The 24,266-nt window shown below is 36.7% G+C and overlaps 1 protein-coding gene across 1 annotated transcript in view; it reads left to right on the top strand.

Moving 5' to 3' along the window:
* The window catches only part of VPS13B (vacuolar protein sorting 13 homolog B), a 499,565-nt gene that overhangs the window by 405,438 nt on the left and 69,861 nt on the right, over positions 1–24,266 (top strand). Inside the window, exons 37-39 of the mRNA XM_082499631.1 lie at positions 5,968–6,167; positions 8,773–8,980; positions 9,307–9,491. Of these exons, the coding sequence (XP_082355757.1) occupies positions 5,968–6,167; positions 8,773–8,980; positions 9,307–9,491 (593 nt within the window). The remainder of the gene's footprint in view (positions 1–5,967; positions 6,168–8,772; positions 8,981–9,306; positions 9,492–24,266) is intronic.

The raw sequence follows: 24,266 nt of genomic DNA on the forward strand, positions 1-24,266 counted from the left end.
TGCAAGCATTCAATGTCTGATTTTTCAGTAGTGCTGAGTATCTACAACTTCATAAATCAGTGACAGTTATAGGTACCAGCTGTCTCCTGAAAATAAACCAAAGTTTTAACCAACCACCTAAAATTAAGATGTGAAAATACATAGATTTTTTTTTTAATTGAAGAACCTCTCCAAGGCCATCTGTAAAGCTGGAGTAAGAACGTTTAGTCACTTTTCTGAAAACTGCTGATACCTAAAAATAAAACGTTTATGATACAAGAACCAAGTATTATGCATGTTAGTATATAGCACTCAGTTGTTTTGAAAGCTGGACTCACGGATGCAAAATGAATGCTATTTTTTTTTCCATTATGCATTTTTCTACACTTAATTGGAACAAGATAGGGCAATATAAAGCTTTACAAATACATTATAAATTATTGTATACCCAAGACAACCTTGACCAAAAATTAAAATCCCTTTAGATCTTAACTTTAATATGCCTCCTGTGATCAGGCATCACAAAATCCAAAATTACCAAATCAACAAGTGAATTGAGATTTTTCAGCTATTTAGTATGCAGTAGTGTAATGAACATGAGGTACCTGCCCAGTTATTCTTTAAGGGAGATGAGCTCATTTCAAATAGATAACCATCTTTGACTTCTCTTCTGATTCATCACTGACCTGAACTCCATTTGAACCTTGTTAGACACAAAACAAGCAGGATTCCTGGCCTGAGCTATAAAATATAATTAAGCCCTTTTGAAATGATGTGTAAAAGAACATAGCTTTACCCCCACTATAACTACTACCACCACCACAACCAATAAAGTTAAATCAAGCACTGCCTGTACTGGATTAAAATAATAAATGTTCCTGGATTTTAGTGTTTGAAGTATTTGAAGAAAACAGGCTCCCAGCAGCCAGGACTGCTGAATGCATGGGGACATTTATTAGTGACGAATTCAAGGGTTTGGCCTGTTTAAGATCATTACTTTCTGTTTACCGTGTGTTACACAGCTCATGTTTTTACAGAGCCCGCATGTGTCCCCATGTAATGCTGAAAAACTCTCTTTCACTAAAGAATAGTTAATTGGTAATGTGTAAATATTGTTCTCGTGGGGAGAATGAACTATCATAAGATTCAGCTCAACACTAATGAGAAATCCAGTGTGGTCAGTGGATTGTTAACTAAATCTCTCCTGGAAAATTGTCCTTTACTACATGCCACCGTTTGTTTGCTACTGCTTTTTCTAGACTTGAATAAATTGGCTGACTTTTAAATTAACTGTAGTATTTCCCCTGTAATTATTTTCATAGCTTTGTTACCCTTTCTTCTCAGAAGCTGCTTCGTAGAGGATACCTGTCAACAGAGCAGTGTAACTGTAGTATAACTACTCATTACGTGATGCGTCTGAAGTTTTCTTAAAAGTAAAAAATTCATGTAGATAATTATCACTGTATTAGATATAATAACATATGTATGTATTCAAAGCTGTCTTAGTATCTTTGGCAACTTTAAATTAGCTGCCTGCTGCAGTTGCAAATATGAAGACTGAATGCTCTAAGCAAATATCACAGGTTATCATATTAGTAACATGTCACATTGAAGCAGAAGGTAGTAAGGAAACCCACTCGCTAATTAACCTTCAGCAGCCAGATTGTATCTCTGCTGCTCAGGCATGGAGGGCCCATGGGAGAGCCTGGACTTCTTCCTTCAGAGAGCACTGTGATCCTTTGGGTGGGAATGCAGTCGGTGCAGAGCACATCGCTCCTGTGCATCTTGCCCAGTCCAAACCAGCGTGGCAGGCTCTGGGGCACAGTCTTGCTTCTGACCTGCCCCAAACTCAGAAAAGCAATTTTCTTCTTAGTGCTGTGGTTTGTAGCAAAGCTACTAGCTTCCAAGAGGCTTTTCAAGAGATATCTCGACTATATTTATTATAATACATGTGTTTCCATTTTCTTAAAACTCTTTTCCCATATAGAAGTTTGCCAATTAAAATCATGCTCTATGTTGTATTAGGTGACAGTGCATTGAACCAAACAGGATTTGCAGCTATCTAAGGAAGAGCAAATGCAGAGCATAATAGAAGGAAAAAAACTCCTGCTACATTTCTACTTGTTTCATTTGGAGTTGATTCAAATATCAGTATTTTAAAATGTTTTTGAAAACAGAAAGTCCATAGTTAATGTCAAAACATTATCTCTCCCTTTTGTCTGTGAACCAGGAAAAATAACAGAACTGTCTTAACACCTGTTTTCCCTAAATACTAAGTGGTTGTTACTGTAAGGAAAGGGTTGTTGTAATTTATTTGCCGCATCTATTAAAATGGGCAACATCTTTCTTTTCTGTACACACATGGATTTATGCACACAGGGCAGTTTAACAAACATGGGGCCTCCTGTTATTGGTAAACGCTAATATAACTATATTATAGTTATATATAAAACTTAATGTAACTCTATTTATAACTCAGGGTACTCAGATTCTATAAGATGTCTTTGTAAATGTTAGCATAAATCAAGTCTCTACTGACTAAAAAAAGAAATATGTTAGAATCTCAAAGTAAATGTTGTCTTTTAGTAATTTTTCTTTGCTGTTCTGATGTAATGAGCTCCCTCTTTAATTTCTGAACAAGTTAATTTCTTGCCATTACCAAGCAAGTGCCAGCTTTTTTTTCAAACTCTCTTATGTTATTTCCAACCGTATAAAAATACCTGGATATTCCTTTAGAGCATATGTCATCATAAAGGTAATCCTTCCAATGACATATAGAAGGCTGGTGTACGTTGTATTTTGCTCAGTTAACATGGCAGCACATTGTGGTGCTATTGTGGGTTGGGGTGGAGTCTGACAATGGAGGGCTGGCAGCATTTTTTAAACACTGTCCAAGGCAAGTGCTTCATATTTATTAGTCTCTTGGAGGGGTATTTTAAAAGTCATGAAACTATTTGTTCCTAGAAGTAAATTATTGCACGTACTGAAAAGTGTGTTGGTGTTCATGAGCAGTAATCCAAACAGAACAAGTTAACTTCTACATATCACAACAATCGTTTATGAAGATATATTACTTCTGTGTGGTGCCATCTCAAGTTCACTTCAAATGGAGACTTTGATTTAATCTGTTTAAACTGAAGTTAGAATTCTACAAAAGAAGTTTGTGAGAGATACATGAAATGACTCACTGAAAATAGTGTGTGGGAGGGGGGAAAAATGGAGGAGAATAATTTTGTATCTTTACCTTTCTGAGATGATTGCTTTAGGAAAGCAACTTCACTAAGCATATACTTTGCATTATGGCATTCAGAAATCTTAAAATCTTAAAATAAGGTTCCTTCTAGTGCATAGTGGTATTTCTTCACTCCCTTCCTTTAGGATGTGAGATTATTTCTTTTCTGATGTCATCCTTTCAGGATTTCCGTAGTAACGTTACGCCATTGAAGCGTCCCACATGGCCCAGAGATCTCTTTATTTACTATTGCTTTTTAGGGTTTGTACATGTTTGTTGTTCTTCATTTGTTTTCTTTAAACTTCCTCAAGACATCACTTTGTGCAAGTTTCTCCGAATGCTCTCTGCAGTACTATTTTTTTTTATTAAGAGTCACTTCATCCCCAAAAGGGCATGTAGATGTAACTGCTAGGAAGGACAAGGATGTGATTCTTGCCTATAAAAAAGCAATCTACGTCGCAGCAAGAAAAAGAAAAATCCCTCATTGAGTCCCTGAACTTTTCCTAGTACTTGTAGGACACAATCCATGGATGTGACTTGTAATATTTCTTTTATTTAAAATTTACCAACACTTCCTTGTTCTTAATTGTGTTTTAATTTCTCATTGTTTACATAGAGTTTGAGAAAGGCACTGCTGATTTTGAACCAGCAGTATTATGTGCTGAATGCTCAGTTCTGTTTCTAAGCCATTGGATATTGTATTTTCTTTGTCTTTTGTGGAGCTGAGAGGACAACAGAAAAAGACTGCAAAGCATAATCCTTCCAAGTGTAATCCCAGTGAAAGAAAACATAAATAAAACCACTTGTATTCTGGCATTCCTTTTTCCCTTTTGTTATTTCTGCGACTTGGCACGTATTCCAATAAAACTATAGAACATTTCTGTATATTGCAGAATTCTGCAATAGTTACAGAGAATGTCTCCTCTTTAAAATCAAAGTTCCATGCGGAATATAAAAAAAATTGAATTTCCAAATATTGTCATGCCTCTTAAAATAACTAGACTGACCATAGCAGGGTGAGGGTAAGCCCTTCCCATAAAAATACCTCTTTTTCCTGGTTTAAGACTGTACGTGAAGCTGCTTCATTCCACAGTTTACAGCATCAAGTCTGAACCAGTACTAAAAGGAAGGGCAGCAGGGTGTGTTGATGTTAGTTTTCTTGATTAGCACTGAAGTTCAGTGTCAAAAAAACACTTCTAAAACAGTTTCTGTCGTATAAACCTGTTACACGTGAGACCAGACCCAGGGGTTCAGAAGCCAGCATAAATAACCCAGAGCTAAAAGCCCTTTCCTAATTGGTGACAACAGTCTCATTGATTGGCATGGGACAGCTCGAGACCTTGATCATTCTTATAAACTCCAAACTGCTCAAGGGACAGATTCTACTTGTTTGTGGTTCCTACTTGGGTTGAACACAATTCAGTGCCATTATTGCTATGGGGACTGTTGGACCACCTTCTTAGTGGATGCTGGATTAAAAAAAAAAATAATCCAATGTATTTCCTTCCATTGTATAAAATTTTTCTCGGTATTATGAAGTCAGAACTCCCAGGATGCAGACAGAATTCTTTCTGGATTCTAAAAGAGATTCATAGAAGTTTGACTGTATGTATTCAAAATGTGTTGTATTTTGGTGGAACTTTTCTACGAGTGAAAAAGTATGAAAATATAAAATGGAATTATACCTTGAAACATCTGTATGTAAGCCTTAGATGTTTTTTAATCTTTTGCCTTTGGTAAATATCCAGTTTCATTAGAAAACCAAGTTGTGGACATTTTAAAGTATGGTGACATTCAGTATTCAGAGCATTGAGTCCAAGTAGGAGTGCCAGATGAGAAACATGTTGACCCAACCTCAGATGTAGTACTTTTCATGTAAATGCACAAAAGAAATACAGAGATATTAAGTATGGTTTGTTTTACTAAACGGTGATTTGCTGTAAGTTAAATTCACAAGAGATGTGACATTTCTAGACAGCGTTTCTTTCCTAAAAATGTTTCTCTTTAATGAGAGTATATAAGTTCTGTCATAAATCTAACCTACCATTATCGTTTTTATGTTTTATAAAGCTATGTAAAGTGCAAATGGTTATGATGTGAAAAGTTTAGATTAGACTGTTTTTTAGGTAAACACGTTATATATTTTGAGTTAAAGTAATTGTTTTGAATTATTTGAATTCAAACATTACCCTTATTGTCCTGCTAAGCACTCCAAAGCCTAGCAAGGCAGTATTTTATAATGATTAACCTGAACAAAAGCAGAGAGAATAGTTCAAAATAGCTATTTCCTATCAGTTTAAAACATAATCAAGTGAAGCAGCTGTGCTTGTTCTTAATAGACTCTTTTGAAAAAAATTTCATAGTTTAATGAAAAATGTCTCTTCTCATAAACCTTAAAATACTCACACATGTAAAAAGTCATAATGTTTTGGCAAATCGTTTTTGTAAGGAATGTGCATGAGACATACCTGCTTCGTAACTGCAACACTGTATAAAGCGTGCTCAATAGTGTCAAAAGAGCAAGCTAAAAAAAAAAGTAAATTACAAGTTGTGGCCCAACTGTGATGCTCTTGCTTGGTGAGGAGAGCAATAGTCCACACAAGTATTCCCATGAAAGTCAGTGTGACTACTTGAGTGAGTAATTGCTTGCAGGCAGAGATTCCCAGGCTCATGGTAAAGTGAATTCAGGAAATAAGCACATAAATGTTGGGAGAATAACAACGAGCAGGATTAATTGTCTCTCTCTCTCTTTTTAGGAATCCACGGATCATCCTTTGTCCTTGACATAAAAGACTTCCTACTTAAAACAAGTCTCAAAGAGCGAGCCAGATCTCTGATGGGCCCTTTTTGCTGCACAATTAACGTGGAAGCCAAGTGGTGTAAGCACAGTGGTGATCCTGGCCCAGAGCAATCTATTCCAAAAATACACATCGATTTGAGAGGAGGACTGCTGCAGGTCTGTATAAGATACTTATGGTTCTGCTATTGAGCTGGACTGGCTTTGGATGATTGAGATTTCCTAAATAAATTGCATGAAAGCCTCTAAAGCTTTGCAGCCTACAGCAGTTCACTGAGTTGGGGGGTTTTGCTTGTTTGTTTTGGTTGGGTTTTGTTTTACCTTTTAAAATAAGTATGTAGTCTTTCACGTAAAACTGTTGATTGAAAAACTGTGTACAGTGTTTTGGTTTTTTTTAATACTGCTTAAGCCATGTATCGTAGCTGTATGTGTGTGTTCCCTTAAAACTACTGGATCAAATTACTAACACTTAATATCTAGGACCCTGTTCTGATGTGTGCGTGTTTGTCCAAGAGCTATGTGTCTGTAATGCCTAGGGGTAGCTTTAAGACATACATATCATTTCTTTTTAAACTTACACCAATTTCTCAGGGGAGTAATTATAAACTGTTGTTTGTAGCAATTAATACTCAGTTTTCCATACTATCCTCTCCTTTTTGGAAGTGCCCACAACTTTGAAACCAGTCCAAGAAGCATGGGAGTTCTTGAAATGAAAAATAGATTCTGTGGGGCTTAAACAAGTGGGCTTTAAGATATGTCTTGTTTTAATTATTTTTATTGTAGTATCTATACACACCAAATGTTTTAAAATAAATAGATAAATCAAGCATATAAAACACAAAAAGGCGATTTTGACATTTAGTCGTGTCATTAGGTCTTTTCCCAGAATCGGCATTAGAAGTTCTAAAAACCACAGCACTGGGAATAGGGCTAATTGAATAATACGAATTTTTAAAAAAATATATCTTAATGAATAAATAAAGTCAGTTTGCTTCTCTGCTTCTTTTTTATTTGATATTCACAGGTACTTGACTGACTACCTCTACATGTTGTTAATAATAAAAAGGGGGGGGGGGGGGGAGATCCCCAAAATTTTGGGGTTTTGACAAGGACCAGAAAAATATCTATAAATCTGAGAAAGCCATTTATTATTAGAGTACACACTGGGATAACTAGCTTTTGCAGAAAACAATTAAGTATTTGGTCTGGCAGAATAGATTTGAGAATGCTGACAAAAGCATTAGCAATTCTGTTTCAAATTAATTTATTTATGGCTAATGATTTTACCAGCTCTAAATGTGACCTCATCTTATACCGCTGTTAGGGAGTTTATGTGAAATCGGTGCCTCATCTGTGAATATTGTAGTAGGAGTTCTGTGTTCTGGAGTTCCAGCTGCCTAAAAATAAAATGAATAAAAGTGAGGGGAAAAAAGCATTCCTCCCTCCTCCATCAATGGGGGACTGAGGCCTCTGGGATCAGCTTAGGTGACACAGAGCTCCTTTGAGGTGGTGCTAGACCACGTGTGGGACCCTGAGGCCGGAGGTACTCTAGAAACTCCAGTAGAGATGCAAAGTTAGGCTTAGGGAGATGACCTGGGTAGCCCAGGACTATTTGGCTAAGGACTAGCTGTAGCTGTGTTTCAAGAGGGTCCTGGTTTATTCCATGGGCTTACATGTAGATGCAGGGGAAGGAAAAACTTCCTTCTTGACAGCTGCACTACACGCCCTTTAGGCATCTTCTGGGTGGGGTTTTTTTTCATATTTCAAAATTACTATTCCCCAGTGAAAAAAATTTGCACTACTCTTTATGTGCATACCTGACTTGTTTACTTTACTCCTATCCGTATCATGGAGTTTTAAGTTATTGTCTGGTGATTTTGATTTCATCCCACACTGGTTCTAAGTCTGATTTCTTTATTAATTGCTAGTTGCTTCCTTGTCTTCCCTGTTGCTTCTGGGCCCACTTCTGCACATGAAGACTAAAGGACTTGTCCCCGTTAACGGGATTCTCTCAGTTTGATTTGAGAAAAGCAGTGCTGCTTGTCAAAGCTGGGAGAGAGGAACTTGCCTTTTATTTTGCTATAAAGTGTATGAATCTTCTGGACTTTGAATGCCAGTTTTTCTTAGATTTTTTTTTCTAAATTTCTGTTTTAAACTTCAAAAAGCTTTAAACTTTTAAACCTCACTCTGAGAACTTACAGCACACCCAATTCATATGCTGTATATACCCAATATTTGTGCTTGAGTTCATCTTTTGTATGTCTTTCTAGTCATCTTCTGTGTCACTTAGTTTTTAATGCATTCCAGAACTCCACTTTTGCAGCAACATGCTCTTTGAACAGTTTAAACTTTGCACCTTTAAGGCTTTTTTGTCATATCTTAAACTGCAAAACCTGTGACTAGTCCTAGCATTATGTACTGCACTCAGCTGTAAGTTCTTGCATATCACTTTTAAGTTCTGTGCTCTTCCAGGCAGCATCAGTATCAATTGTAAGTAGTAAGAATTAATGCTTTCCTTCAAATGATGAAAAGAACACGTTTGCGAAATGGTTTTGTAGAGATTTTTTGTTGTTCCTGTTCTTTATTTTCACATTAAGGATACTTGCGAGCACTTAAGGTATAAGTAGAACAGGCTGAAAGCTGTGTAAAGTTTCTTTTGTTTGGGGGATTTTTTTTCCTTCAAAAATGACTAAGTATTTGTATGTAATTGTTTTGTCTTCTGCCTTTCTTTTTCTTTTTGTCTTGTTTTGGTTTTTTTTTAAAGGTTTTCTGGGGTCAAGAGCATTTGAACTGTTTAGTTCTTCTCCAGGAGCTTCTGTGGCAGTACCTCACTAAAAAGGGCAGTGTAGAGACCTTGATACCTGAACGTGCACACCCCACTTGTTTTTCTACAGAAAGGAATCAGGCCTCAAAAACTGAGCATACTTCAGATGATCTGAGAACAGGCCTGTTCCAGTATATACAGGATGCAGGTAAGAAGAATATTGTTGCTTTCTTCTTTGTTTTTTTTTAATTATGAAGTAAATACAGTAGTAACCTCTTAAAGATTACTTGCCTCTTACAATGAATACTTTTTTTTGGAAAAGCAATTGAAAAGACATCTGCTAGAATGAAAAAAAAAATACTTTTTTGATGTCTTTCCATTAAGCTGTAATCTTTTAAAAGTCAGTGAAATTGCTTTTTTATTTTCTCTCCTTTTGATCCTGAGGGGTTTATTTTTAACTACTTTGGTCTCATAAACCAGCATGTTTCTTTCTAGAAATTATATAACAGATTATAGTTTTCTTTCATTTGACAGAAGCACAAAAACTGCCCAGTGCCTATGAAGTTGTCTTTTACAATGAAACTGAGGATAGTCCAGGAATGATGTTGTGGAGATATCCAGAACCCAGAGTGCTCACTCTTGTAAGAATTAACCCTGTTCCTTTTAATACCACTGAAGACCCAGATATTAGCACTGCTGACCTCGGAGATGTTCTTCAGGTGGGTAATGAGAGTTTTCTACTTTGATTAACAAAAGAAAACGTTACTGCTCTAAAGTGAATGTTTTCAAACTTAGGTTTATTAAAAATGAGCACAAAACAAATGTCAGGAGCTCTATAAAGTCAATAGGAGGTAAGTTCCACAGCTTGAACGCATCTTTAGTTTTAAAACTACTTGTGCAAACATTTTAACTACGTACCTGTAAAATTTTTCCATGACATAATAAGCTATAGCCAATTTTATCAGTTCTGGTTTGCAAGCAGAATTCTGTCTTCCTGTGATTTCATCCGTCAGTCTTTACTTAAAGACTTCATTTGATTTGAAACTGAGACACATGAGGAAACACCTGGTCTGAAATTAACAAGATTCAGTGGAATCACTGAACTAAAATCTCCAACCTGGCATCCCCTCCTGTGTCTGTGATGGTAGATGGCTGTACTTCTAGTAAGATCCACAGGGTAGAGAGAAAGGATCTATTTTCTATCATTTTGCTTTGAGAGGGTTGAAGTGGGCTGTGGAGTTTGACTGTGTGAGATCATGGAGCTGCCCTTCAAAGGAGGGCTGCAGCTGCGTGACTCTGTGCCCCAAAAATAGACCATACCTCACGATTACACTGATCCCTAACTTTATACATTTGTGAAATTTTGCTTTCTCAAATACATAATCAGGTAGTTACAGTCTCTCCTCTCTAGTGTAATTCATCTTTATAAATTCACTTACTCCTTGCATATCTATTTTGATTTTTGCTCAGTTTTAATTTTGTTAATATCCATTTCTTTTTTGTATTACAAATTGGATCTGTCATTATTTTTTTTAATCTGAATCTGCTTTTTAATCAGAATGGTGTTGTGAGTCAAGGGAAATAAATATCTCCCAATTCTTCCTATTTGTTCAGAAATGTTGAGTTGTATTTCATTATTGCTATAACTTAAAAATTGCTTTTAAAATTGAATTATGCACCAATATGCTTTGAGTTATGGATAAGTAGGGTAATCTTCCTCAGATAAATGGTATAATGTTATTACCGTGCACATACTCTTAGTGAGATCATGTAAGTGTCCTGCCAATTTCTTTGCCCTCTAGACAGCCAAATGTCAGCTCCTTTCAGTTATATGAAAATTAAAATTAAATGGAAAAAAATCAGCTCCCCTTGGCATGAGGTTTGAATCAAAGATCAAAATTGTGTTATTGTATGCTGTCTTGGTGACCCTATTAGGTTGCTATGAAAGCCAGCAATTTGCCTTCTTTCAGGATGGTATTTTCAGAGCACAGCACACCAAGTTTTTGGTATAATTACATTAAGTTCCCATTATAGATAACAGACATCATGAACATAATGTATGTGCTTGTGTAATAATATGACCCTTTACAGGGGGAATATCGGTGGTTCTTCAAGTGGGCATGCGCAGCTGGCCTTCTAGTAGCACACACGTTCTGCTGCTTTGTGCTTCCGTACAGGGGTCTAGAGAAAAGAAGGTAGTTGCAATCTTCCTTCATTTCCCCTGAGATTGCCTCAGACAGCAAGATGGAAACTGGGAAGCACTCAGCTGCCAGTGTTCAGGTTCTGTCAGCTTCTACTGGTTTTCCTGTAATCCTTCAGATTTGCATTTCATTTTATACATTGACTGCAGAGATCTATTTCCGTCAGTCTCATTTTAAGTTTGTGGTGAAGCGTCCCTGTATAGTTCCCTTCCGTGATGCTTTTTACTGTGGCACACTCTCTTCTTAAGGTCTGTCAATTTTATGATTAAGTAATTCTTAGGAAGTCTAATATTACTACCTTGGGCTTTCAATTACAAGGGAAGAGATGAAAGATATCAGCCAAATTAGAGGACATCTATTCAAAAACTGTGCTCTTGGGCACATGGAGTGCAGAAATGCTGACAAAATGCTGCACTTTTTGGTAGTGGGCCATTAATTATGGCAGTAACTGTTGTCCTGCTTTAGGTGGTGATTTATCACATTTTCCAGAAATAGCCATGCACCTACACAGAGCAGCTCTGCACAGTGTAGATAAACAGCCATTTTAAACGTGGACAATATGCCTTTTTTTTATTAGTCTAACATAGATATGTGAGTAGAATAAGTAATACAGAGTCGATTTTCAAATTCTTTAGGTAAACTACGTTTACCCAATAATCATCTCAAACTTTAGGTTCTGATTTAAATTATTCAGGAGGCCTTTCATCAGCTCCACTTTTTTCCCCGTCAGTTTCTTAATATACTGCATATTTAGTGCATATGGAAAATTCACAAAATATAAAGAGAAAAAAGTCAAAACAACACTTCTATTTTATTCATTTCTTGACTTGAAACATTAGAGGAACATCTGCAAGCCAAAAACTTCAGCTTTTTTTGAAAAAAGGGATCTAAATTTAAAAACAATAATGATATCAAAGTATATTAAAAATATATTTTAAAAACTTGCCCAGGACTGTGTATATCTTCAAATGCTAAGAGGACCCATAATGTCACCAGCTGTGTTACCAGTCTCCCTTAATCCTTTACTTCACATAAACCCAGGCAAAGGTGCACTACTGTAGTTTGTCTTAAATTAAAAGTTTGCCAGTTGCATGTTCTTTCTTTCCAAGTAAGTTGGTGTGACATTTCATCTAGCTTTCTATCTTTGCTAAACTTCTTTGGGCATACCGTTTTAATCAGGTAGGTTTTAGAAATCTCTTTGTTTTTATAGCTATTCCTCAAATTCCTGGAACTTGCAAAAGCTTCACCATAAAGAGAATTTTTCTAGATATCGAAGTTGTGTGTCATCTGCTGCAGCCAAAGGATAAATGAACAGCTTCAGATTATAAGACTTGATATGAACTATATTGTTCCTGTAAAACCTTACCTGCTGCTATTTCTAGATGTTCCCAAGAGCTTATTTTCTTGTACTTTTACTTGCATTGTTGCCAAGGTAAGCATTTTCACTGGTCAAGTTTCTGATACTTTACTTTTTTATGATCCCAAAATTATTGCTTTTATTTGTGGAGAGAAAAGGAAGAACTGATGTTTCTGCCATGGTGAAGCAACTTGCATTTTCTTTAGCAATTTGAAATGGAAGTTTGATCTATTTGTTTGAAGGAAGTGAGAGAAAATCCCAAATGCACTTGCAAGAAACTGCATCAGGATTGTGTTTCTTTGGGGGGATTGAGAGTATCTGAACTTGTTGTTCTTCCTGTTTACTGGACATTGCAGCCTCTTTCTATTTAATTTTTAATCCCTCATTATTCCATTTTCACACGCCACAAATGTTCTTTGGCTCTATGTGATTTATTGTTTTTTCAGATGACTGGTATTTGATGAAACACCTTTAGACTTCTCTGGTATCTCTTCTTAATTTTTTAAGGAGTTCCTGTTCAGTAACATAAGGTGTTTCTTATCCTCAGGTACTGTCTGGCATCACTTGTAGCCCTTTTTGACCTGGAGACCTTTTCTTATTTTACTCTTCTTGTGTCCACATCACTGCCAAAATCTTTTCTGAATATATCTTCTCAAGACTGTTTTAAAGTTTATATACTAGTATTTACAAGTTCTTACTCATGAAGAAAGTGCATACCCTGGTTTTGTTTTTGGAACACAAAATCAATGAAGTGAAGCAAAAATCAATTTGTCACTGTGCTTACAAGTATTTTGGGTGCAACCTTGTATAGCTAACTGCAAAAAAAAAATTAATACTGTCTTCTGTATCAAGAAAGAGATGTGCTATGGATGTAGAATATTCCTGTCTTTTACACTGAACATCTTCCTTGTTCCTTGATCAAAACTAGTAACTCTTGACTATTCTATCAGCTTCTGTCTTATTTCTACTAATAGCTGTCTGTTTTCCAAATGGTGAGATTTTTTTTGATTGGTGTTTAGAAAGCTCTAGACAGAGCTAAGTATCTTCGTAAAGGTCAATGTGGGATGAAGGAATATACACACAAGAGCAGTAGTTTCATGTTCTCATAAGAAGAAAAAGTAAATAGGCTGTGTCTTGTCCAAGTAATGTGATAAATATTGCTCTAAGTCACTACTAATGTACCCCTTGTATAAAGGGGATCTACAGAAAAGACCTTCAGGCATACCCTTTTGATTTTCACTATTGCTAAGATTATTTTTTAAATAGCTGGAGAAGAAAAAGCATGTTCCACTGATAACTTCCCTTAAGACAGCACGCATTTCATAAGAGTGAAGTTAATCCCAGCACTGACTCCATCTAATGTCATGTAAGCCAGGGTAATCCATTACTGCCCAAATCAGCAAGGGCAAAGGGTAGAATGGTGTTGATGCAAGAATCATATTCACACCTCAGGAGCAGAGGAAAGTCCAAACTTGGAAAAATTTCACAAAATTAATTCAAATTATAATAAGCAAGATGAAGTAGCTGTGCCATTACTTTAAAATATTGAAGGTTGATATTGATACACCAAAAAGGATGCTCTCTGAGACTTTCTCAGTTATGACAGATGAAACTGTTAAATCATTGAAGTAGATTGCTGATAAGAGAAAGTCTGGTAATTGAAGATATGTGGAAGAGCAACTTTAAAAGCCTATTTTATTATGTGCTTAAAGAAAATATGTACAAAAAAAACAGAGACAAAGCCTACTGTTCTTGCTCCACAATAGTTAATGTTACATTTAGCGCACTCTCTTGTGCAAATAATTTCTATAGTAAAAATTGTGCAGATGTTTATAGATTTTTCTCAGCAAGTATTCATGTGTGAAGACTTAAGGTATGCCTCAGTTTCCCAGTTTAACAGTAAATTATGTTCTACAAGGCAACCAGCTCGCCATTATAGGGCAACAGGTCTTTTATTTGCTCTATGACGTTCTTGTTTCGTAGCAGTTGAAGTTGGAATCTGTTGGTGGTGATGATTCTCATTCTTGTGAATCTGTCCGTAATATGTCTTCCACTGAGGACTTTGAAGGACTTCAAGCAGAGTATGTTTCATAAGGCGTATAGCAACGTCTCCTGCAGGGATATCAGAGTTGGAGAAGATAAATGAGCAGCTCAGGAACAGAAGTGTGCTAAACAGTCTAAACTGCAGTGGAAAGTCTTCATAGTCTCTCTCTTCATCTCCCAAATGATGAGAACATTGGCTTGAGCTGGTTACAAGAACAGCTGAAAGAGAATTTCTGGTTATTTCCTCCATTCTGATTGTTCTGGTTGCTTTGGAAATATGGCGTTAGGAAGAAAGGAGTAAGAGCAAGTTCTAATTCCAGACAATAGTTTACAGTTATACAGATAAAGCCACGGTCCCAGAACATATTGAATAATTGAAGAAGAATAGATTCCACACCCTAACAAGCGACTGTATTTCAGAGCTGTCATGTAATGCTAAATTCAACCATGCTTGTACGGTTCCTTGGATCTGTCGGGTTGCAGCAGTTAAAAAAGGATAAATGTTCTTCATTTCTGTGGTATTTTTACTATTTGAAGGAGGAAATTGCAGGAAACAAAATTCTGTTAGTGATTCAGTAGTGACTTTCAAATTGTACAGATACAATATGAGTTAGCTACATTTAGGCATTTAAGCTCAAAGAAATTGCTCCTGGATATCTGTGCTGTGGGGCGTAAAACTGTGCTTGCACTGTGCTTCTAGTTTCCCGAAGTTTTCACTTTTGTGATTTCATCTGGGCCTCATTTCTATATCATTTATCTTTACTAAGAACGAGGTTGACAGGTTTGGGTTGGCAGGGGAGAGAGCAAAGACTGGGAGGGGCTCACCAAGATAGAAAAGCAATATGTATGCCGCCAAGGAAGTGTTGTGCTGTTCTGTGCAAGCAGGTGAACGGGACATACAAATGATTTCCTGTACAGCTGGAGGCCTATTTTCGCTAGTGAATTTTTTACAGAGATGCTCAGTGTTTGCCATCCCGTTGTAGAGTTATCTTTCCAATAAGGGGTATGCTGGCACTGCCCCATATCTCAAACAAAAAGCTATGTATTGTCACAAGAGGATTTACAGAAGTGGCTATGGATTTAAAAGGTGGAGAAAACCAGATTTGTCTAATCAAAGTGATTGTATAATGTGTAATGCTCCAAATTCTGAGCTCTCTGATGTATTTAAGCCGCATCACCAACACAGACTTAAAATTCTTTCGCCTGGATTGTCGTCCAGTGAGAGATACAAGCTGTTAAAGCTTAGAAGACAAAAGGAAGATAATCTATGGCATTTGTTCATTCCTTCATATGAAGTTAAAATAAAATATCTACTGAGCTATAACCCTGACAGGTTTTTATATTTGAGGATGTTTCCCTTGTGTACCTGCCAGGATTCCTATTGCATGCAAGTGTAGTAAGCATTATAACAGCTGATGAAAAGATGAATGTGTGCTGAGGTCTCCTTTTTTGGCCTTTCTTCTCTACATAGTCTCCTAATAAACAGAGCACTGATTCCTGGTTTAGAAAAGTGGTGAATAAATTAACCAGATCTCAAGGTCTACTGAAGAAAATTAGGGCAGTGAGTATAGTTCTGAGGTTCCAAGGGCTTAACTGAGATTTAATAAAGAAAGACCAGGTAAATAAAACCACTCCAGTAAAATTCACTCAGAGCATTTGCTGAGATGATGAAATCACTTTTAGGAGAACATAAAATATTTCCAACTTCAAAAGGTGAAGATTCAAAAAATTATCTGTTGCGTTGCCTTACGTGCTTATGCTATTCAAATGAAGCATTTGCAAACACTGCAGTCTGGAATCTGATTTTTTCAACACTGTCAGCCAATAACGGTCACTTTCTAACACCTTGTGGTTGTTTAAACAGTGGCTTAAGGAAGCATGAGCTTAAGAATGACTGACATTAGACCTACTGTAAGTCATTATTCCAGGAAAGATTTGACATGACAGTCAACAGGAAAAGAATTATGATCAATGTCAAAGGCATTCATTTTTCCTTTTAACAGAGAATACCTCATTTTTGGCTGGCTCTGCTTCCTTTTTATTTTTCATTCCCCGTTGGGGCTACACTGTTCAACTGGGCATCTGAGAGTCTGGGAAAAGAGCTTTTTGGGAAACCACAAATTTTATTCGTGTTTGATTTATTTCTTACATTCCCAAAGCAACAACTATTTTGGAAATCCAGATGATTTGTGTGTGACAGGTTAGTGATTTAAGTTCATAGTGTTATTAGATAATAAACTGTAAAGTTCAACCATGCTTACCGATAAACCTGTCAGTTTGCAAATTTTTTAATCTACTGCCACGCAGTTCAGTACTATCTTCAAATAATCAGTCTTTTTAGATGGATGATGAAATAATTTGTCTAACTATGGTGAATTGCTCAGAAGGCAAATGTGGTGCTTTGTCCGGGATTCTGCTTTTTAAAACTTACATTTCTTGTTAATTGTACCTTTTGATATTATTCAAAATGACTGTACTAGTCATGCTACTACTATACATTTTGTTATCCCTCTACTGTGTGAAGAGTTGCAACAAGCTTGAAACAAAACAGTACAGTTGTTGAGCATATCTGATCATAAACTATAACTGTAATGTAGGAAACTACTTTCCCATCAGTAGAAGCAGGGTTTACATCCATGTGTGTGTACAAAAATAGACGCAGGTCATCATGTGAACAACTAGTCTGTTTAAGAGGGCTGAAGGGTTTCTTTTAGCCTGAGCCACTTAGACTTCAGATGATCTGGATGTTAGCAAGTTCTGTGATGCTGGGCAGAGTTCTGCACATGTTTTTGAAAATTAAGACTCTGACTATTAATGATAAGTATTGTCTTCATTTTCTTGCGAGAGAGGAAGTAGGGGCTAAAGGAGTAGGAGTGTTACACGGAGAGTCTTAAGCAGATGTTGAAACAGAGCCCGTTCTCTTTAGGAATTCCAGCTTTAAACATTATTTGTGAACTTCCTTGCCTGAGAGTAGGATTATCTCAGACTTTACTATTTTGTTACTGTATTTTGTGTGTATAATCTTAATTATTTTGCTGTGTGATCTTAGCGTTCACTGCATTGAGAGGAGACTGTATCGTTTGGCCTACAGTTTCTTTGCAGTCTGCAGGGAGTTAAGCGTAACTTGTTGGGAATGTTAATGGAAGTTGTGCATAATTTGCCTGTGCATCACACTGAAATTTACCCTTTGGGGTTACTGAGCCAGTGAAAATTCTACCGGGTGCCAGAGGACTGACGAAATCATCAGATTATCTTAATGACAGATTTACACTCTCCTCGTGTTCTGTACTTTTCAGATTTTGTAACTCTGATTTATGAAACTTTGCAAACCAAAGTCCTTCCTGCTGTACACTGATCTTGTGGCACTTCTTGTAGGAATCAGGCTTTACTGTGGTGAGAATATGTGGTCAAAATAGCCAAAGTATTCAATATTCATTACCCCACCAAAAATTATGCAGTACTTTATGTATTAATAGACTGCTACCCTTGATCCCAGAGGTGGCTACATTTCAACAGCATAGTGCTTATATTATTAATAAATACTGAAGCTTAGAAAATGAAAAGTCTTAAAATGTGGAAGATTGTTCCTGTATCAGAAAAAGAGAATAAGGAGTATTGCAAGAAGTAGGTAAGCCCCTAATGTAAGATTTCCTATCTATATACTTTTGTTTCTCAATACTTGCAACGATACATTAAGACCCTAATAAATTAAATTAAATTAAATTAAATACTGTTGCTTTTGCTATTATTGCTTCATTTAAACTCAGTCTCAAGATGAATGACAGTTAGTAGAAAAAAATGGGTTTGACACTTAATAGTACATACATTTTCCTGTTGAGAAAGTCCTGCAAAAATCTTCTCGGTTATAGCATAGTGCTATTCTTTGCTTTCTTAACAAAAGCTGTTAGTGTGTTTAGAGTAATTTTTCCAGAATGGAAAAAGCCAGTATCTGTGACAGATTACTATACACACCTGCATTTGCTCTGAACCTGCTGGCCTGATAAATTGATAAGATAAGTTGGTCACATGTTGTTTTAAAAAGGCGAAGAACATAGTTCCTAATAAAAGAATGCTACATATTTCTTCTAAAAGGTTAAAAAGGATTTCTCAGGGCTCTTAAATTACCATATTCTGATACCAAGGGAAAATAAAACCTGGGCTTAGAGACTTGTTTGTACTTAGAGGGCTTTCCGGACAGGAAGGCAATCTTGATGCAATTCAGTAAGCCACAATACCAGTGGGGCATTACAGGTGAAAAATTTGCAGCTGTACCCCTCACCACAATGTATTACAACTGTACAGTGGAATATTTCCTGTACAGAAATAGGGCTTGGTTAACTTTGTTTCCCAAGAGTAGATCACATTAAAATGTTATAAAATCATGATTTCCTGCATTTGAATACTTGTGGTTTCTCAACTGGTTCCAATATTACAAAGGGGGTTTTATAGCTTCTATTAGTTGAAGATGTATAGAAGCTTTTTTCCAAAGTCAGCTAAAAGGCAGTTATGTATTTTTAAAAAACAATTTCTCTCAGAAGACAGGAGTTTTCTTTCACATCTCTTTATTATAGCTCTATTTAATATTTATTTTATAAACTGCAGTACAGATGACAATTTAAATAAAATGAAATAAATATGCTAATAGGACCATAAATAAATTTGTTAAATGGAGTTGAAAGGGCAGAGGTATATGTTATTACTCAGAAAGCAAACTAGTAGTTATTTTTATTATTCAGCCAAAGACCTCGGTATGGATAGGGGAAAAAATTAAATTAAGCAGATACTGCATATTCAATTTTAAAATTAGTATTTATAATTTAAATGTTGCAGCTTTAGGACAAAATTTGTTAAACCAAATTCAAAGAGAAGTAAAACAAATTCTGTGACATAATTATATGGGATAATTTTGAAAAACTTCTCCAGTTGTGGTATTTGATTATTCCTGAGTGTTGAAAATTGAGAGTGCGCCATAGTGGAATAACTCTTACTGCTCAAAATATACAGGTACGTAATATATCAAAATGGTGTCAAAGTACAGAAAACCTGAATAAAAATACAAAGGAGATTGAGCCAGGGGACAGCAAATACTTTGTACTGTAAACCACCACATCTTTTTGTTTTGTTTTGTTATTTGGATCTTTATGAAAAGGGAAAATTGGTGGTTTGTAGCTGTGGCAGGAACAGCTTTTTTTCCACAGTGATACGATACAATCTTAGCCCTGAGGAAGGCTAAAAATATGTTGTCCAACAGGCAGTATGGTTTGTCGCGTGATTTCATGATGTCAATCACACAAGATAAACAGGAATGTGGTTGTTGAGGTGTCCTACATTTGTCCAAAATGTTGTTCCACTGGTCAGATTGGATTATGTGTCATGTGAACAGGCACATTACAGAAGTTTTACTCTATTTAATATTAATTTTTTTAAGCATATTTTCTACATAATATATTTTTCTGCAGTTTTTTTTTTTTTGCTATTTTTGTATAAATAGTACTTCAAAATCAAATTTAAAAGTCATGTTCTTGGTAGTTATTGCCAAGAATTTTTCTCTAATAAAAATCTGGATAAAGCTTTTTATTTTCTACTACTGTGACTTCTGTTCACGTAATGGGAGAATTGTATTTTTAAGGCAGTTGGCCCTAAAACAGTAAAACATCCGAATAACAGAATAGCTTTATTACAGAGCAATCAGTTTATTCATGCTCAGGAAGCTGGAGTTAAAATCTCAGCATGGGTTGGCGTCTGACACAAAGTGCTAGTTTGTATTGTATTCTGCCTCTCCTTCACTTAGGTGGCCGTGCTCGGAGAAGATAAAACACACATACGCTTCCTGTCTTCTGTGTGCGTTTTCTTGTACAGTAGTTGTTTCTGGAACAAGCATAATTTCATTTCCAAGAGGAAGCGCCCACCATCTGAGGGACTGAGATTCAAGAAATGAACATTTATTCTGTAGAAGCCTATTTTCTAGCAAAAACATGAATCAAAAGGAGGCATTGCAGAAAGCAACATTAAGCACATTCTTCTGTAATGCAGCTGTTAATATCTTCCTTTCTTTCTTTCTTTCTCAGCTGGACAAGGTGTATTTTGCAGCCTAAGAGGTCTGCACGTATATAGTTAAAGGTCCATTTTTTATATTGAGTTTAAAAATTATATGCTCCAGAATTTAAGTAATAAAACAATAATACTTTTATATACCCTTCATTCAGCAACTTCAAAGCAGTGGGCGGATGACTGTAGCTTTTTCCTAGAGACAAAAAAGATTTCTGCCATAAAGATGGGATAAGCTCAGAAACTGAGATATTTTAAATATTTCTGTCCTAAATGACAATGATGTCTGTGTCTGAGACCTGTCTGCATTATGACAATACGTATAGTGAATAATAGGCATGATCATTTATGGTAACGTGACAGCTTGTGGAAGTGCATCGGTGTTGGCCCTCTGCTCAGCCGGAGAGCTCAGCTATAGAAACATACCTAGTGGTATGTGGTGTGCACTCAAGGCTTTTCAAGTCCAAATTAGCAAAGTAGTCTAAAGCTGGGAGGATAACGTCGGGTCACAGGAAAATCTAGAAGCGTGTGATCATGAAAGCCTTTAAAAAGCACATATGGATCAACAGTCATTTCTCTCCCGTTGTTTCTTATTATTACACATAACTTTAAGTGGGAATAAGGAGTATCCATGTGGTCAATAGGGTGTACAACACATGGATGAAAATATTAATATGTAACATAGTGTTAACAGATTCTGTAGCACTTCTTGCCCCCTACTTTCCAAATAGGAATTAAATGATTCTGGTACAGATAATGTGTGACACAGTATATGATGAATAAGAAAAAACATGATCTATCACATTGTAGTGCATTAGTGGGAATACTCCATGTTGGTTATTAATACTGTCTTGCTGATAGGTTAACAAGTGTGCAGGAAATGACTTGGAGGATGCAGGTTTTTAAGGGGGTTTTCAAGGTGCTTTTTGTTTGGGGTTTGTCTTTTCATGTGGAAATATATAAGATAGAGGTTTCAGCTCTACTGAAATTGAGACAGGCTCTATTTGTAGAGAGTTGATGTATGTTCACAGAGGTGATTCTTGTAATGTCTATGTCAGTGTAATATATATGAAGATTTTTTTTCTTAAAATAGAGCGAAACGAGAGATTCACAGAGAACAGGAATCCACACTTTCCTAATTCAAAAGATTTCTGCTCCGAGGCAACTATTTCGGCTGAGTTGGTTCTTTGTGTCCTGTACTCACAGGGGGCAGGACTGAAACTGTCACTCAGAAGCAGCTGCTTTCCTTCCTATCAGGATTTATTAATACACCATTTTCATTCTTCATCAGAACAGTGCCAGGCAATTTTCGGAACTCCCATGTCTATAGTCCACAGCAGTAAAGAGAAAAAGAAGGAACCTTGAAATTATCTGCTTTGTTTTAAACTTATTTATCTTACTAACAGTTTTTCTTATAAGTACTTAGTGTTTAGGCTGTTTTCATTTAGCTTTTCGCTTCTGCTTCTGATCTGTTGCTAATGCTGCTGAAGAAAAACATTTGACTGCTGTTTTGCTCTATATTGCCATAATCATCCTTCTAAATAAGTGTTTGTGCCCTAGTGTGTGGTTTTCTTGCAAAATGGAACTTGGAGGTTCTCAGATAAATCTGAGCCCACAGTTAAATAATGGGTTTATGCACACCTAAGTGACAGGGGCTGCACAGTAATCATTGCAATTAAAACTTTCTTTGAGAGCTAGGAAAAAAAGACAAAAAGCTATAGAGAAGTGTCTGTTGAAGAAGCATGCTTGTTATTAGCAAAGAAGTTTGTGGTTAGATATGCTTCGTTACTGTTTAGTTTTATAGAGGCAGCACTAGCGGTCACATTTTCTAAGAGGTAACAATTATCTGAATTATAGCTTAGGTTTTATTCAAATATTTCAAGGTAAAAGTACCATATTTAATTCTACATATGGGGAATTTTTTGTTGCAGCTAATTCACTTATTCCCACTGCCTATGACTCAGTTCTGGCATTATAGCCCATTTCCAGGCTTTCACAACTATTATTTTTGGCAGCTAATATTGCCCAAAGCTACCATCTTTCCTTAAACTTATCCAAGTCAGGCATTAGTAATAAACCCCCTAGAACAAATAAAGCTAGATATGTAGGAATCAAAGATTCTAAGTCAACTAAGTCTTTCGCAAGCTTCAAACTAGAAAGCTTACAGTTTGGGCAGTCCCAAAGCATGGGCTGTATTTTGTATAGGCAATCACATAAAGCGTGTCTTTGACTTTTTACTTCTAATGTGCAGGTGGTGTCTTGAAACATATTGTCTCTGCTCTGATAGATTTCTTGATGTATTACAACAGTTAGGAGAAAAATCCTGAGCAAAAATAAAGAGGAATAATCTTTTCAAGATGCTTACCAGCCTGCTTTAATTGTTAGGTGATATGTTCTTTCTGGCTACTCATACTGCTGAGTCCAGCGTACCTACTTTTTTTTTTTTTAAAACAGTATGTATGAAATCTGTTTTGGGGTTTTTTTTTCCAAGTTTCTTACTGCCTTTAGTTTAAATCTTTATTTTCAATCTCTCCATATTACTCTCCTCTAGCCTTACTGATAGTTTTACATTTTTCATATTGTAGTGCCACTTATGAAATTCCTTTATTGTGCTCTTGAACTTGTTCTTCCAGCTCATGAATTGCAGTGGGAATAGAATTCATCACCTTGCTTAGCCTCTTTTAAAATGCCCGCTACGTGGCATTCTGATCCAACTTTGTAAGATTCTCATTAGGGAGACTTGCATATTAAAAAAAAAAAAGCTTTTGTTGTGAGATGTAATCTAAAAGAAATAAATATCCTAAATAATAGGATAGCTTTACGAGACTTTTGTTGCACGTGTTACTCAGCAACATTGACAAGAAAAGATAACTTAGGTGTTGATAGGCAATAGGAAGCACAGGACCAAACCAAGTATTCAAATATATTGAATCAGATTCCTAAAAAATCTCAAGGTATTTTAAGTACTGAGATTTAAAGATATGCAGAAATAAATACTGCTATATGTAGAATCATAGAATGGTTTAGGTTGGAGGGGACCTTAAAGATCATCTAGTTCCAACCCGCCTGCCATGGGCAGGGACACCTTCCACTAAACCAGGTTGCTCAAAGACCTATCCAGCCTGGCCTTGAACACCTCCAGGGATGGGACCTCCACAACTTCCCTGGGCAATTTGTTCCAGTGCCTCACCACCCTCATAGTGAAAAATTTCTTCCTAGTAATCTAATCTAAATCTACCCTCTTCCGGTTTGAAGTCATTCCTCCTCATCCTATCTCTACATGCCCTTGTAAAAAGTCCCTCTCCAGCTTTCTTGTAGGCACCCTTCAGGTACTGGAAAGCTGCTATGAGGTCCCCCCAGAACCTTCTCTTTTCCAGGCTGAACAACCCCAACTCTCTCAGCCTGTCTTCATAGGAGAGGTGCTCCAGCCCTCTGATCATCTTTGCGGCCCTCCTTTGGACTGCCCCCACCATGTCCATGGTCTTCTTATGTTGGGGGCCCCGGAGCTGGATGCAGTACTCCAGGTGGGATCATACCAGAGTGGCGTAGAGGGGCAGAATCCCCTCCCTTGACCTGCTGGCCACGCTTCTTTTGCTGCAGCCCAGGACACGGCTGGCCTTCTGGGCTGCAAGCACACGTTGCCGGTTTATGTTGAGTTTCTCATCCACCAACAAGCCCAAGTCTTTCTCCTCAGGGCTGCTCTTCATCCATCCGCGGCCCAGCCTGTGTTTGTGCTTGGGATTGCCCTGACCCCCAGGCAGGACCCTGTACTTGGCCTTGCTGAACTTCATGAGGTTTTCACAGGCCCACCTCTCCAGCCTGTCCAGGTTCCTTTGGATGGCATC

The sequence above is a fragment of the Vanellus vanellus genome (assembly GCF_965231255.1).
Source record: "Vanellus vanellus genome assembly, chromosome: 2".
Lineage (NCBI taxonomy): Eukaryota > Metazoa > Chordata > Aves > Charadriiformes > Charadriidae > Vanellus > Vanellus vanellus.